The sequence below is a fragment of the Gekko japonicus genome, unplaced genomic scaffold, assembly GCF_001447785.1.
Source record: "Gekko japonicus isolate JY-2015 unplaced genomic scaffold, Gekko_japonicus_V1.1 scaffold29, whole genome shotgun sequence".
NCBI lineage: Eukaryota > Metazoa > Chordata > Lepidosauria > Squamata > Gekkonidae > Gekko > Gekko japonicus.
Window position 1 is genome coordinate 1,424,227 of NW_015172003.1, and position 14,174 is coordinate 1,438,400.

The following is a 14,174-nucleotide window of genomic DNA, read 5'->3' on the forward strand; positions in this document are numbered from 1 at the left end:
ACTGTAAATTTTTTCATCTTTGTCACATATACAGATGCATTCTAATGTCTTTTTGCCTCTGTTTATAATGTGCCTTCTTAGTTCAGATCATAACTGCAGTATAGCCTGATATTGTTCTAAATTGAATACCTGCTCCTTTCCATACAGAGCAGAGGAGGACAAACTTAGAAACCTGTTAGAAGCTAAATGGTCACAGCTCAGTTGGTATTCAGTTGCCTGTGGCTAATGCTTATGTGTCATTTACATAAACAAGCTGTAATGCCTATGTTTTAAAAATCACTTCCTGTTTTCTGACCGTTGACAAATACTCCCTAAAATATTGAAAACTTATATCCTTAAGCATAAGGCTTGAGTGCAATTTAAAGAAAGAAATCAGGAACAGCAAAGTTTCAGTGTCCTAGGTGCCATGTATTGCCCATTCTTAATGGAAGGCAAGATGAGGGTTGGTATTCCTGTATATAGCCCTTCTTAAATTGACAGGTTATCACTATGTTTGTGAGGAACTGGAACTAAGTGTTTGGCTGCTTGGAAAGCAAAGCCTTAAATGGTCAGAAAATTGTTTCTCCATCTGAAGGGAGTAGACTTTGCAAGCATTTGCTTCTTGGTGCAATATCTTTTCACTACTGGTCTGAGGTAGAAAAATTGTCTAAAACTGCAAGAGTAAAGTTCTTTGTTGCCTTATCTCAGGGAACTGAGTTAATATTTCTGAAGCAACATACCAAGGAAACATGTTGGCTTGGTTTAAAAATAATTTTGCTTCAAGTTGTCGTAGTGCAAGAGGGTAAAGTGCTGATTTCATAGTGTGTTGTCTAAAGCAAGGATCAAGTGCTAATAGAATTTTTCATGTTTCAGGTATCTGCCCATCTCCCATCCATACTTCACCCAGACCATCCCAGAGCTCAGTATCCGACCAAGGTAAGGAGAGTTTTTAAATGCTGTGTTTTGGATGGGGGTGAATTTTTGTAACTTTTAAATGCCTAAATTCTCATTATTGATCCGAATGCCAGTTATATGGTTTGATTTCTGTCTAGACCACAGGTGTCAAACATAAGGCCTGGTGGCTGGAACTGGCCTGTCCAGGGCTCTTATGTGGCCCACGAGCAACCAGTGCAAGGGAGGGAACAGGAGATTGCTCAGCGGGGAAGTGGGCGGAGCCCCTCCAATTGCGGCTTCAGCATGGCGGAACAACCTCATCTGCAGCAGTCAAGCAGCATGGGATTGTCTGCCCAGTGCTGCACTGCCGGCTCTCCAGTCCACTCATATGGGTTTTTCTTTGCAACTCCCCCAACCCATGGGGCCTTGCAGTGAGGATACAACAACTTGGAGCTTACCAGCTGCTATCCTTTATACAATTTATCTCTCCAGTACCTGGCACTACATTTTATGGCACGCATGGCCCGGCCCAACTAAGTGACATTTATGTCAGAACTGGCCCTCGTAACAAATAAGTTTGACACCTCTCGTCTAGAACCCCAAATCATGTGAGGAGAATGTATCAGACAAAATTAAATCAGATCCAAACATAGTGGTATGCAGTGAACAGAGGAATTGTGGTTAGGAAAAGCTGATTCACCTGGAGAATGCTTGAGCTGGAAATATTGGGAGAAGGCTAGACAATTAATTTTAAACCGCTGGGCTTCTTAGCATACATCCAGCTACCCCAAACACTCCTACTAGTCCAAACATTCCTATTGTTCATTATTTTGCAGAATTCAAAGATTGCTGCCACATACCGTTACTTTAACTTACACAAACAGCTGTAAGAATCTCATTCTTACGTAATTTAAGAATTCACTAGGTCTGCAACATGCATCCTGGTATGTGTTAGTGCATTATGGTCCTTGCTTTTGATTGCAGCATGAGTAGAGAGAGGGCATTTTGCTTAAGGAGAGAAGAAAAATAGAAAAACGAAGCCTCACGCTCCCCACTACATTTATAATGCTACATTTATAATGCTCATCTGTTATAACCAGGGAACTGAAAGGAGAAAGCAACACAGCCCTGTGTCCTGAAGAATGCAACACAGAAGAAGTGTTAAAGCCTTTCAAGCCTGGGCAGATGGTGACATGCTTTGTTAAGAAGGTGAAGCCTGGAATTGCTCAAAACCTGTCAAGTTTTGTTTGGTTGGTTTTTTAACTTAGGCCAGTTAGCATTTTATATTCAGAAAGAGTGAAATCTTCCAGAATACAATAGATAGATACATGATCGGAAATTCTGAAAGTATATCTTTTCAGAAGTAGTCTCCAGTTATTTCTTTTAAGTTGGAAATCACTTTCCTAATTTTACTTTTTAGCTTTGTGCTTGTAAGGGGAAAGGTACGTTAATGGTGAAATATCTAGGTGAATTTTAGGACTTGATTACTTATTAAATGCATAATAAATCCACAGGGTATCCATGTTCGTCTGTTGCTGCAAAGTTAAATAGAAGTCTAGTGCCATCTTAAAGATTAACAAAATTTAGCACCCTATTCAAGCCTGGTGGACAGAAAAGATGTTAAATTTCTTGATGAATCTGACTTCAGCACTATCATGTTGGATTCTTTCTCTGAAGTTCTTTTTTTAAGAGAACAGTAACCTTTAGATCAGCAACAGTGTGTCTTGGAAGACTGAAGTGTTCCCAGTGTAACCCTGAATGATCATGCTATACTGTGCCTTTTCCCAATGGAATAATGAAATACGGTGTCTTCTCTCCTTTGGCTTCTGTTCCAGTACGACACCATAAAGAAATGGCTGGAGGTGGAAATTACTGCTAATGTCAGAGGGAGAGTTCAGCCACTGCTCCTTTCCCCTAACACCAAGGTAAGAAGTCAATGATATATAAGGGGAGGGGGGCTCTTGGATACATGAGGCTGCAAGCAGCAACACAGAAATCTTTCCCACAGTAGTAGACATGCATGTCGTTACAATGCTACGGATACATTTGCCTAGTTATGTTTTAAGGAGAGCTCCAGCACATGAAGCTGCCATATTTTGACCACTGGCCCATCTGTTGTCTACTCTGGCCGTGGCTTTCCAGGACCTCAGGTGGAGGTCTTTCACATCATCTGCTACCTGATCATTTAACTTGAGATGCCAGTTATTAAACTGGGTCCTTCTACATGCAAAACTTGTGCCATACCATTAAACTACAGGTGGTCAACAGAAGCTGCCTAAAAACACACCACTGCTATGGATACAGGACTAATTCTAATTCAGAGATGTAACCAGCCATAGAATGAGGCTTTTTTTGTTGGTAATAAGAGCTTCTTCTCCCCTCAGGTCTTAAAACACGCAGAAAAATACTTCAAGAAAGGACAAACTTTGGCTGCAACAGTGGTAGGCTCTGACATCACTGAAACCAAACTCTCTCTGTCACTGACAGGTATGATCTAAGAACGTCAAACAAATTCTCTGTTATGAATTGTTTGCCTAGTCATTAGAACGGTACTTCCAATATACATGCTGCTACCCTAATGCAGAGTTCTCTTGTGCATGACAAGCTCCAGTTGTCTTATGGAGCTTCCTGGCCCAAAAGGTCTTCCCATTCACTGTAGTGTCAAATACCACTCAATGTACACATCTGTATTATCCATGTGTGGGACCCCCTTTTAGATAGACTCCATATGCAGATGAGTGTTCCAACAGCGGTCTGGATCTGGTGCATGATAAGTGAACCAAGAAATACTCTATCCATTTGTAGCCACTGATCATGTTACCTTGGGTGAGGTTTGTTTTACATAATCGTGGGTGAAGCCTGAGATGAAAACAGGTTAAGCTAGAAAAGGTCTCTGAATAAGTAATGACTCTTCAAATTTTTATCGTCATGTGGAACTTATAAGCAATACATCTGTCAGTATTTGTATACCGGTCAAGTAGAGTCTTAGAAATTTTATAGACTCCATCTTTCTGCACCAGTGCCGTAGGGTTCTCTGTGTTATATTTGTGAGTGGAGGCAGCAGCCTTAGTATATGAGAGTTGAAATAAGAGGCACTTAAGCTTAGGGTACAACACATTCATTCATTCAATTTATACCCCGTCCTCCCCGCCGGAGCATAGCCTCAGGAGGTGCAAATGTATGAAGACTTTGGTATATGGTGTCTGTGAACATGAATCTTTTCATTTCTTGACCAGGAGTTCATTCTCTGGAGAAAGGAACCATCGTTCTAGGCTATGTCAAGAAGGTGATTCCACATGTTGGCCTGACTATCACGCTTCCCTTTGGAAAGACTGGCAAAGCCAGCCTTTTCCACTTGAGTGATTCATTCGTTGAGCAGCCACTAGAAGGTTTCAGCACGGGACAACTTGTCAAGTAAGACCTTTCTGCAAAATCATTATGATGATCTCACCTTCAAATATTCTGTACACGCATGGAGGATTTTATGCTGCTTTTCAGTTTGCAGAATATTGAATTATGAATGCTGTCTGTGAAAAAGTTTAAAAGCTAAGCTTGTTCAGAAGATAACATCCTTGTATGTGTGCAAGCTCTCTGTTACTGTGTAACTGTCCCTCAGATTCTGTCCCCGAACTAATTCCTTTCCCTAAACTAAAAGTTAGTTCCTTTGTGTTTGGGTGCCTGTATTGTAAGATGGACACACAAATAACTTTTATTTCTTCCTTCTCTTTACCCTTGTTAAAATGTCCATGTTCTTCTGTTGGTACTTCTAGATGCTGTGTCCTTTCTAATGATGATAATATAATGGAAGTGTCCCTCCGGCAGTCCAGGTAAGGAATTCAGTTGCATGCTAAATACAGACTAGCAGGAGTGAAGTAGATTTTTTAAAAATTGGCATCCTTTTTTAAGAATATTCAAAATTAAAATGAATTGCTGTGACGGGGAAGTGCCAACACCGGTTTGGGAAGTTCCTGGAGATCTGGGGGTGGAGCCTGAGAAGGGCAGAGTCTGTTGAGGGGGGGGGGAGGGAGCTCAGAAGGGACATGAGGCCTCTGAAGCTGCCTTTTTCTCCGGGGGGTCTGATCTTCGTAGTCTGGAGATCAGTTTTAGTTCTGGAAGAATTCTGGGCCCCAACTGGAGACTGGCAGCCCTATTCATGTGTAAGTGCATACAGTCAGGATTCCATTAGTTGAGAGGGGTTCTGCATTCAAAATCTGATTTTCCATTATGGTACACTTGCAGGCCTGGGAATTTTTGGATGCTGTAGCCAGTTGGGAGGCTTGATGTTTTCCAGAAGTTCAGATTTACTTTTGCCAAGCCAGCAGGAGGGCATCTCATTCCACCCCTGTCTTTTGTAGGGTTAATCCCAAGAGCCATGGTAAAGTAGAAGACACTGAAATCATGAGCCTCGATAATGTTCAGGAAGGTCAGCTCATCAGAGGCTACGTCACCTCTGTGACACCATCTGGTATCTTCTTTGGGTGAGTTTAGTGTGCTGGGCATAAAAATGAATTTAGAAAAATGCACATATTAGCTGGGCATATTCTTTATGTTGAATAAATTGTGAAATGTCTGCAGGTTCCAGTTCCAGGCTAGATCCAGCGCCCCAAATTACTTTACTCTGTTTTTTTCTTCTCAGGCTCCCTGTAGTTCGTATAGTTGAAAAATATCTCTTTTTTAAAGCAGTGGAAGGAAGTAGGATCTTTGTTTCTGACATTTTCCTGCTCTGTCCTTCAGCCCATCAAGAATGCAGAACATTCTGGGTTGACTAGAGCTGTGGTCCAAGCTTCCTGGGACCCCTGCTATTCGCTTTCTGCTTTCATAGCCTGGCTGCTGTTTTATGGCAAGCCAAGGTTCAGGTTCCAGTCAGGGCTGGCTGGGGAGGGGGGGTGTGTGCTTTGCAGTGATCTGGCTTTTGAAGTGAGACCTGTCGTTTTTTAAAAAAATAGACTGTCTGATTCTGTTGTGGGTCGGATCCCATTGGAATACATCACCCATCTCTTTGTGCCGGATCAGCGTATATGTGCAAAATTTATACACATCGGACAGTTACTCACTGCCAAAGTTCTCCGGTAAGTGTCTTGTTTAACTCACTGCTGAATTTGGGATGGGAGAACTTTGATACAGAACAGATAAAACTCTGTCATTTATGAAGGGCCATGGAGGCAGTCTGGTTTAGGGGAAACAGAGAATTGAATTCATATACCACTTAATCTTTGGTCAAATATTTATGAAATGCTAATTATAATAATCTATCAGAGTTGGTGTGAAGCTGAAGAAGATAAGGAATGTAAAGCACTTAGCATATTTTAAAAAAGCACTATGTAAGATTTCATACTTATAGTAGTTCTCTTTTTCTGCCATTCTTTCCCCACCACCACTCTCTTTTATTTTCCTAACAATTATACAGTATAAACAAAGAAGAGAATCATGTGGAGCTCTCAGTTCTTCCTAAAGACACTGGGAGACCAAGTATTATCCCAGAGTCCCTGGGTTTGCCACACAGTGAAATGGACACAAATGTTAAGAAGTTGAAGAAGCGCAAAAGTTCTGAAAGTGAACAGGTATCTGTCTGGGTGGGAGATTTAGACCCGGTAGCTGTGGTGATAGGAAGGCCTGGGGTATAATTTTATCACGCTGCATGTATTTGGGGTTTTTACATATACAAAGGTGTTTGATAAAGCGTTTTTTTTAAACTGTGTGTGTAAAATTTTCTTTCCTAATGAATAGAAAGTAAAGCGAGGAAAAAAGAGAGTTCGTTGCACTGAAGAGGACGATAGTGGTATTGAGGTCTATTGTCGGGAGGAAGAGGAGGAAGAAAAGTATGAGAAGAGCTCTAAGGTGAAGAATTATGGAAGTGGAAGAACATCTGGACTTCTTTAGAGTGTTTTTAATGGTGGTTTTTGCTGCATTCTTTTATTACAAAATCTTTTGGTTTTTCTCGTATTAGGGAAGAGAGGTTCCCAGGCTGAAGGTTTCCACCAGCTTTACGTGGGAGGAAGATTTAAATGTACTGGATACAACCATGTTGAGAGACAGAGAGCAGAGTTCTTCCAGTGAGGAAGATGAAGAAGATACACAGTTGACGGTGCGTACCTCAGTACACTCTGCTTCAGAATCACTTTATATGCAGCCAGGAGTCCTATATGCTGATCTTTAACTTAGTACTTCTAGGGCTTTCCATGCTGGCCTGAAAAGTATAGTGTGTTTTTTCTGAAAGTGAGAGATTTTGGTACAGTTAGGACAATAAGAAAAGGCATAGCAGGATTATAGTCTCTCTCTTTAACTTCAGATCATGTTGGGAATTGTGTTATGCATATTCTTCCTTGTTTTGGAGGCTTGTGACTGTAAATATGTATTCTTTCTTGAGTTGTGCTGCTTAGATGAGGTGATGACAAACATGGAGTTGTATATACAGCTACCACAAAGCTTCCTTTCAGTAACCATCCTCCACACATTTGGGGAGATGTAGGAAGCATTCGGACGGAAGCTGTATCAGTTTAGTTAAGTGGACCACAAACTAAGTCAGGCAAGGTAATGCAGGGTAAGTAATAGACGTGTGTATTGCTGGTCTTGGGTGGCAGGAGGGTTTGGGGACGTAGGTTGCTATGCTGCAGTGCTCAGGGTGCCACAGCTAAGGGCCAACTATGTCAACTGTTCCAAATTGTATCTCTTCTACAGAAAGTCTATGACCTCTTTAAGTGCCTGCCGCTTAGAATAGCTTTGAGTGACCATGTGATTGGACATATTACTCCCCTTACGTTGAATCTTGTAGCATCACTGCTATTCCAGTCATCATTCCCTTCCTCTCTTGTCCTGTTTCCTTTTAAGACAAAGAAACTAACAAGGCAGAACAAGGAGCTGGAGAAGCAAAGGGCAGAAAAGGAACTCTCCAAACTGGAAGCTGCCCTGATGGACCCTACTCGGCAGCCCCAGTCTGCAGATGACTTTGACCGCTTGGTCCTTGGCAACCCAGACAGCTCCATCCTCTGGTTGCAGTATATGGCCTTCCATCTCCAGGCGACAGAGATAGAGAAGGCCAGAGCTGTGGCCGAGAGGGCCCTCAAAACAATTTCCTTCAGGTGAATCTCCTTTCCTTTTTTTGCCTGTAGCTATTCCTACCTATTTAAGATCTGGTTTGACTAATCTCTTGTCAGAAGAGATCACCTGCCGGATTAAATGGATTTAACATTGTTCATCTCTCTTCCCTTCACTCCTTCACTTTCTGTACAATTGCAATCCAGTGTGGTGAGCTAGAACACTGAGATTCTGTACCAAGTCTTCCTATTAACTTAAGTGTGATGGGCAATGCCTTGATTTCTGATTCCGCTTCAGCCACTTTTTTCCTGTTTTATCCTGCTGCTTTTTTCTTCTTTTAGTCATTGTAAGGATGAGTTTTATTTATGATATTGGTCTGATGTTGTGATTCATACCATGTTGATTTTATTACACGCCACTTTAGGCATTTTTAAATGTGATTTTGTTATAAAAACTGCTGGCATGGGACTGCTATAAAAATGCAAAGGTCCAAACTAGTCTTCCCTTTAAGCTGAGTTAGTGTAAGCTAGCTCACAGGTTTTTAGCCTCCAGCTCACAGATTTTTGTCTTAGCTCAGGAAGGATGGCTCCAGAGCAAACTAATGTATGCAGTAGCCAAATCACTTGCTCACAACTTTAATGCCAGTAGCTCACAAAGTAGAATTTTTGCTCACAAGACTCCACAGCTTAGAGGGAGCATTGGTCCAAACCAAGATCTAGAGCTCTCCGGCTACTCTCTCATTTCTTAACATCATCCAGATTTCCAAGAATTCCAACAGTTTACCTGGGGATGCTGCTGCTGTCACCCAGGAAAGTTGGATAGTTAGTGAAACCCATAGAGATCAGAATCCCCAGAGTGCACTGGGTTTCCTTGTTGCATTTTTGGGATGTGTAGTTTTGAGTTTATCTCAAGAGTCACAATTCTAATTGGTCCTTCAGTAGTCGTACCCATCTGCTAATGGCATTCAACAATGGAAAAGAAAATTCTCTGGCTTGTATTAATTGCAGTGGCGTTCTTTTTATGAGTCTTATTAGTTTTAATGTTTCTTGCTAGTTTCATTGTGCTATCATTGCTTCTCTGTTAATGATAGGACATTCTGGGGGTCATCAATTCATAGGGTCACCATAAGTTGGAAGTGTCTTGACGGCACTTAACCCACACATCATTGCTTCAGTTGTGGGTTCATTGATTTTTAGAGTTGGTGTATAAACTATTTATACAGATATTTTAAATGTTTGTATTTTAACTACTGCTGGAGACTGTTGTGTGTGTAAAGATTATTAAGAGGGTTGAGTATAAAAATAAAAAGGGCCACGTGAGTTCATGAAGCGCTGCAGTGACCCTCTTTCAGCACATGGGGAATGGAAACTGAACAGAGTAGAGAGAAAGAAAAGAGATGGTTCTACAGTGATTTTTAATTACATCCACCCTGATTGCACAGATCAGTGGTAGAGCATCTGCTTTGTATGCAGAAGGTCCCAGGTTCAGTTCCTGGCATCGCCAGCTAAAAGGATTGGACAGTAAATGATACGGGAGACCTTGGAGACTTGCTGAGGGAGAAGATAATACTGACCTTGATAGACCAGTGGTCTGACTCTCAGTCTCTGTGTTCATGTCATTGGAAACCAGGGAGTTAGGGTGGTATATACCTGATTAACCCAACTCATATGTGCCAAAGAGAAGTTTACAAAAGGCAACAGCAGTGGACAATTTACTTGCCTTTTCTGGGTAATGTTAGGGATCTGTTGATTAGGAGTCATTGTTTCAGTAAAGAAATATAAGCTTTGGTCGATATGTGTGTTTGTTTCCAAGGGAAGAGCAAGAGAAGGTGAATGGGTGGGTAGCCCTGCTGACCCTGGAGAACATGTACGGTACAGAGGAAGCCCTGATGAAAGTCTTTGAAAGAGCCATTCAGTACAATGAGCCCCTGAAAGTTTTTCAACAGCTGGCAGACATCTATGCTGATTCTGAGAAATATAAGGTGAGGCCTAGTAACAGCAGTGTTTTAAAGTGGAGAGTCACTGCTGCTACCCTGTATAACTGGAAAATGACTTATTGAATGAGTCTGGGCTTCCTTCCGTCCTGTGGAATCCAGTACTGTGGCTGTATCTTCAGTTTGGGACAGGTAGCAAGCTTATTCTTTATGTGGCTTTGTCCAGTCAGTGCCTAGGTGTTTCCTTACTCTGGGTGTTTGGCTTTAGCTAGATTCTATTCATTATTTATCACAAAATGTGCAGTCAGAAGACATGAGATCAACATGCTTAAACTAATACTAGATGCAGATTTTCATTGTCCTGGTTGCTAGATTTAGAATTTCTTTTTATTTTATATAAACATACAAAAAAAATTCTTTACTAGATCCAGGATACACATTGGCTTTTCAAAGCAAGCAAACTTGGGGGAGGAGTTCAAGATCACAGATTTTAAGACTGGGTACTGAAGGAAATGTGAGAAGGTAGTTTGCAAATCATGTCTGTTCCTTCCATCACTGTCTGCCTGAATCTCTTAGGGCCCTGTATCTTTATGCTTGTCAGCCTGTAACCACAAGAGTAGCCAATAATAGTTTTTGAAGTGGGCAGACGACAGGACAGGAAATCCAAGAATAGAGACAGTAAGTTCTCAGAAGCTAGTGTGTCACTTACTAGCCCATATGTAGAGTTGGAAGACTGATGACCTGGATTTTAGTCCTGATCCTACCTTGAATGGCATTTTTAAATTCACGGGTTCAGTTTTCTGGTGTTCATAAATGAGAAGTGACAGCTCCTTGCCTTTAGATATGTGTGGGTTTTGCGTATTAAGATTGATCCATTCTTTTTTCTGTACCTGTCAGCAAGCTGATGATCTGTACAATACAATGCTGAAGCGCTTTCGCCAGGATAAGTCTGTGTGGGTGAAATATACCACTTTTCTTCTGAAAAGAGGCCTGGTAGAGGCAGCTCACAGGCTCCTCCCACGTGCACTCAAGTGTCTGCCAGACAAAGAACGTAAGAGCCTCTTGGTTTACTGTTTTTATGGTTGGTGGCTTATTGTAGCTTCCCCTCTAGCATTCCCCTCCACAAAGCCCAAGACTGTCTGATACTGATTCTGCCCTGCCTCCTAAGATTGTATGACTCTCCAAACTGGAGCAGAAAAATGGTCTCCAGAACATGACTTGAATGCGCCCCCCCCCCCAATACTCAAACTCACGTAGAATTATGGAGGACACAAAAGCTTGCACACTGTTCTGTGTTGCTTTGGTTGGACTTTAAAAAAAGGGGTATTAGTAGATTTTGGTTTTGGATTTTCATTTGGATCAAGTGGCTACCAGGAACTTCACATTTCTTATTGATTTTTTGGGTAGTGTTTGCTAACAGTTACTAATAGGGGTGGGCACAAACTGGGAAAATGGAGGTTCGTCCCAGTTCATTGGTTCACAAGAACCACAAACCTTCATGACCCTCTCCATTTACCAAACCGGTTCATTTCATGAGGTTCGTAATGCAGGTGTGTGTGGGGGGGAGATCTGAGATCTTCCCTCCCTCCTTTCTGCTAGGGCTGGCTTCCTGAGGCCAGCAACATGGAAGGGTGGGAGAGACCTTGCAAAAGCCATTGAAAAGGAACGTTCCCTTTAAATGGCTTTTGCAAGCCATGCAGCATGCGAATTAAGTCCAAGTGGTGAGTTCACCCAGAAGTGAGTGAACTTGCCGCTTGGACTTCACTCACGCACAGACCGCTGGTACAAACCACACAAAACTCCGTGGAAAAGCATGGAGCTCCATTGCTGGCGTGATCGCATGACCCTTGGCTCACGAACCAAAAAAAGGGTGATTTTCATCATGAAATTAGGTTCATGAGCCCGTGTGTGCCCATCCCTAGTTATTGATACTAGGTGTTCTAAAAAAAACTAAACCGGAATCATCGTTGATAACTTCCCTTTTAAATGTGAGAGTTTAATTGTGTTTAACTTCAGATGCTGGGGGTAGTTCCTGATAATTGTTATTTTGCTAAATTCCTTATGTTCAGTGTTTGTTTAGATAATATATAGCTTACTAGAGTCTCAAGAAATCTCAGCAGGGCTTTCATAGCACACACTGATTCTGCACTGATCTTCGTTTACCTAATTTCATTTCCTCATGATACCTTCCTGTCTCCATTGTTTGTGTTTATTCTTGCTTTCTTTGCCACTACACTGAAAAAGCTGCATATGCTGCACTGAAAAAAAAAATCAGCCACCATTACTAACATACATTTTACTAAACAGAGGTGTGGGGGGAGGACTGCTCTGAGAAATTGCTGGGCATGGAATTCTAACTTCCTTGTTTAATGGTGTATTGCCAAGGTAATTGCAATGCCCTCAAAATCTGACCAGAGGTGGTGACAACTACTAGAAGGTACACTCTGAAAATGCATGTTTGCTGTGTTGCAGATGTGGATGTGATTTCAAAGCTGGCACAGCTTGAATTCCGGTTTGGAGATCCAGAACATGGCAAGGCCATTTTTGAGAACACCCTGAGTACATACCCAAAACGCACAGACATCTGGTCAGTTTATATAGACATGATGATAAAACATGGCAGCCAGAAGGAAGTACGGTGAGTACTAGCATGGGTTAGAAGGCCAAGACTTCTGAGCCATCCAGGAAATGATGCGATTATAACACAGGAACTGCCTGTTGGCCTTGATTTTAAGAGAAATTAAATCAGACTGCAAGATCTGATCATTTGAATGCAGGGGGAGCAATATTACAACACTGAGAGGGGTTCAGAATGAGGGACTGGATTAATGGAAAGCATTAAGAACCTGCATTAGGCCTATTACATGCAGTGGGAAACCATTCTGGCAAATCGTTTTGATGATGTGACCATAGAAGGCCTGAAAGCAGGACCTGCTCTGATGTTGTTAGAGCCTTTTGAACAAAAAGACTGTGTGCTGAGAATTTAAAGTTTCCAAGGGCCTACCAGCTGTTTTTCTGTTTTGTTTTGAGCTAAGGAGGGCTGGGTTTCTAGTGAAAACAGTTGTGCAGTCTTGGTCCTTGCTGGCTTTTGGGTCCCCCTCTTAACCAGGTGCTGAAGATGGTAAGGAAGGTTAGGATCCAGGCCATCTGCTTTCTGTTAATTGGCTTTCTATGAACAGAAACCAGGATCTGACAGCATGTTGATTTCTGCGTGAGGCAAACAGCTTCGAGAGAGAGAATGAATGTCCCCCCCCCATAAAACTGGGTAGAATATTGAGTTCATACTTTGTTCTGAACAGCCTTTTGCGTTTTCACAGGGAAGTTTTTGAACGAGTAATACACCTCAGCCTAGCACCAAAGAAGATGAAGTTTTTCTTTAAACGCTACCTAGAGTATGAGAAGAAATACGGCACAGCAGAAACAGTCCAGGCTGTGAAGGCAGCAGCACTGGAATATGTGGAATCCAAGAACAGTCTTGCTGAGAGTTGATTCGTGTACCAGACAGACTTTGGGGTCTTGCTTGCTAGTAAGCAGAGAGGTATGGCAGAGCTGTCAGGAGGAGGAAGGCTGTCTCTGCTTGCTGGGCTTTCCTGGTGGTCTCAACAGCAGATTGAGTTAGCCCTGGACCAAATTAACGTGACTCATCTGGAACTGTTTAAGAGCACAGGCCTTATAAATATTTGTATCTTTGCTACCTTCTCATGATGTTTCAATGAGGACTGCTTCAGAATCTTTATTTAAAAGAAAATTAACATGAAGAAAGCTCACAGATTTTATGTACAGATTACTTAAATGTAATAAAACGATATGAGGCTTTTCCTTACACTCTTTTTTTCCCTTATAGTTATACATAAAGGTAATGAAGAATGCTTATTTTCCTTTAATAGTATTTCTGGTTTAATTCGTTCACTCATTGTTGCATGAATTAGAAATTTGTGCTGTCTGGTTTTGGGAGGACTTGTTAACTTCATAGCTTTTCTACGAAACCTTGAAATTCTTTTGGTAAAAACCGTAAGAACATAAGAGATGCCAATGTTGGATCAGGCCAAAGGCCCATCCAGTCCAACACTCTGTATCACACAGTGGCCAGAAATACCAGTGTCATCAGGAGGTCCACCAGTGGGGCCAGGACATTAGAAGCCCTCCCACTGTTGACCCCCCCAAGCACCAAGATGACAGAGCATCACTTGCCCCAGAGTCCCTATCTATACCTTGTGGCTAATAGCCACTGATGGACCTCTGCTCCATATGCTTATCTAATTCCCTTTTGAAGCCGTCCATGCTTGAAGCCACCACCGCTTCCTGTGGCAGTGAATTCCAAGTGTTAATCACT

General features: G+C 41.9%; 1 protein-coding gene across 1 annotated transcript in view; it reads left to right on the top strand.

Moving 5' to 3' along the window:
• Positions 1–13,664, top strand: part of PDCD11 (programmed cell death 11) — a 37,329-nt gene extending 23,665 nt beyond the window's left edge. Inside the window, exons 21-36 of the mRNA XM_015420102.1 lie at positions 853–915; positions 1,974–2,082; positions 2,709–2,798; positions 3,258–3,360; positions 4,110–4,287; positions 4,644–4,700; positions 5,229–5,351; positions 5,820–5,942; positions 6,281–6,434; positions 6,601–6,711; positions 6,821–6,958; positions 7,702–7,952; positions 9,721–9,889; positions 10,739–10,892; positions 12,314–12,479; positions 13,159–13,664. Coding sequence (XP_015275588.1) covers positions 853–915; positions 1,974–2,082; positions 2,709–2,798; positions 3,258–3,360; positions 4,110–4,287; positions 4,644–4,700; positions 5,229–5,351; positions 5,820–5,942; positions 6,281–6,434; positions 6,601–6,711; positions 6,821–6,958; positions 7,702–7,952; positions 9,721–9,889; positions 10,739–10,892; positions 12,314–12,479; positions 13,159–13,330 — 2,161 coding nt within the window. The 3' untranslated portion in view covers positions 13,331–13,664. The remainder of the gene's footprint in view (positions 1–852; positions 916–1,973; positions 2,083–2,708; positions 2,799–3,257; positions 3,361–4,109; positions 4,288–4,643; positions 4,701–5,228; positions 5,352–5,819; positions 5,943–6,280; positions 6,435–6,600; positions 6,712–6,820; positions 6,959–7,701; positions 7,953–9,720; positions 9,890–10,738; positions 10,893–12,313; positions 12,480–13,158) is intronic.
• The last annotated feature ends 510 nt before the right edge of the window (positions 13,665–14,174 follow it).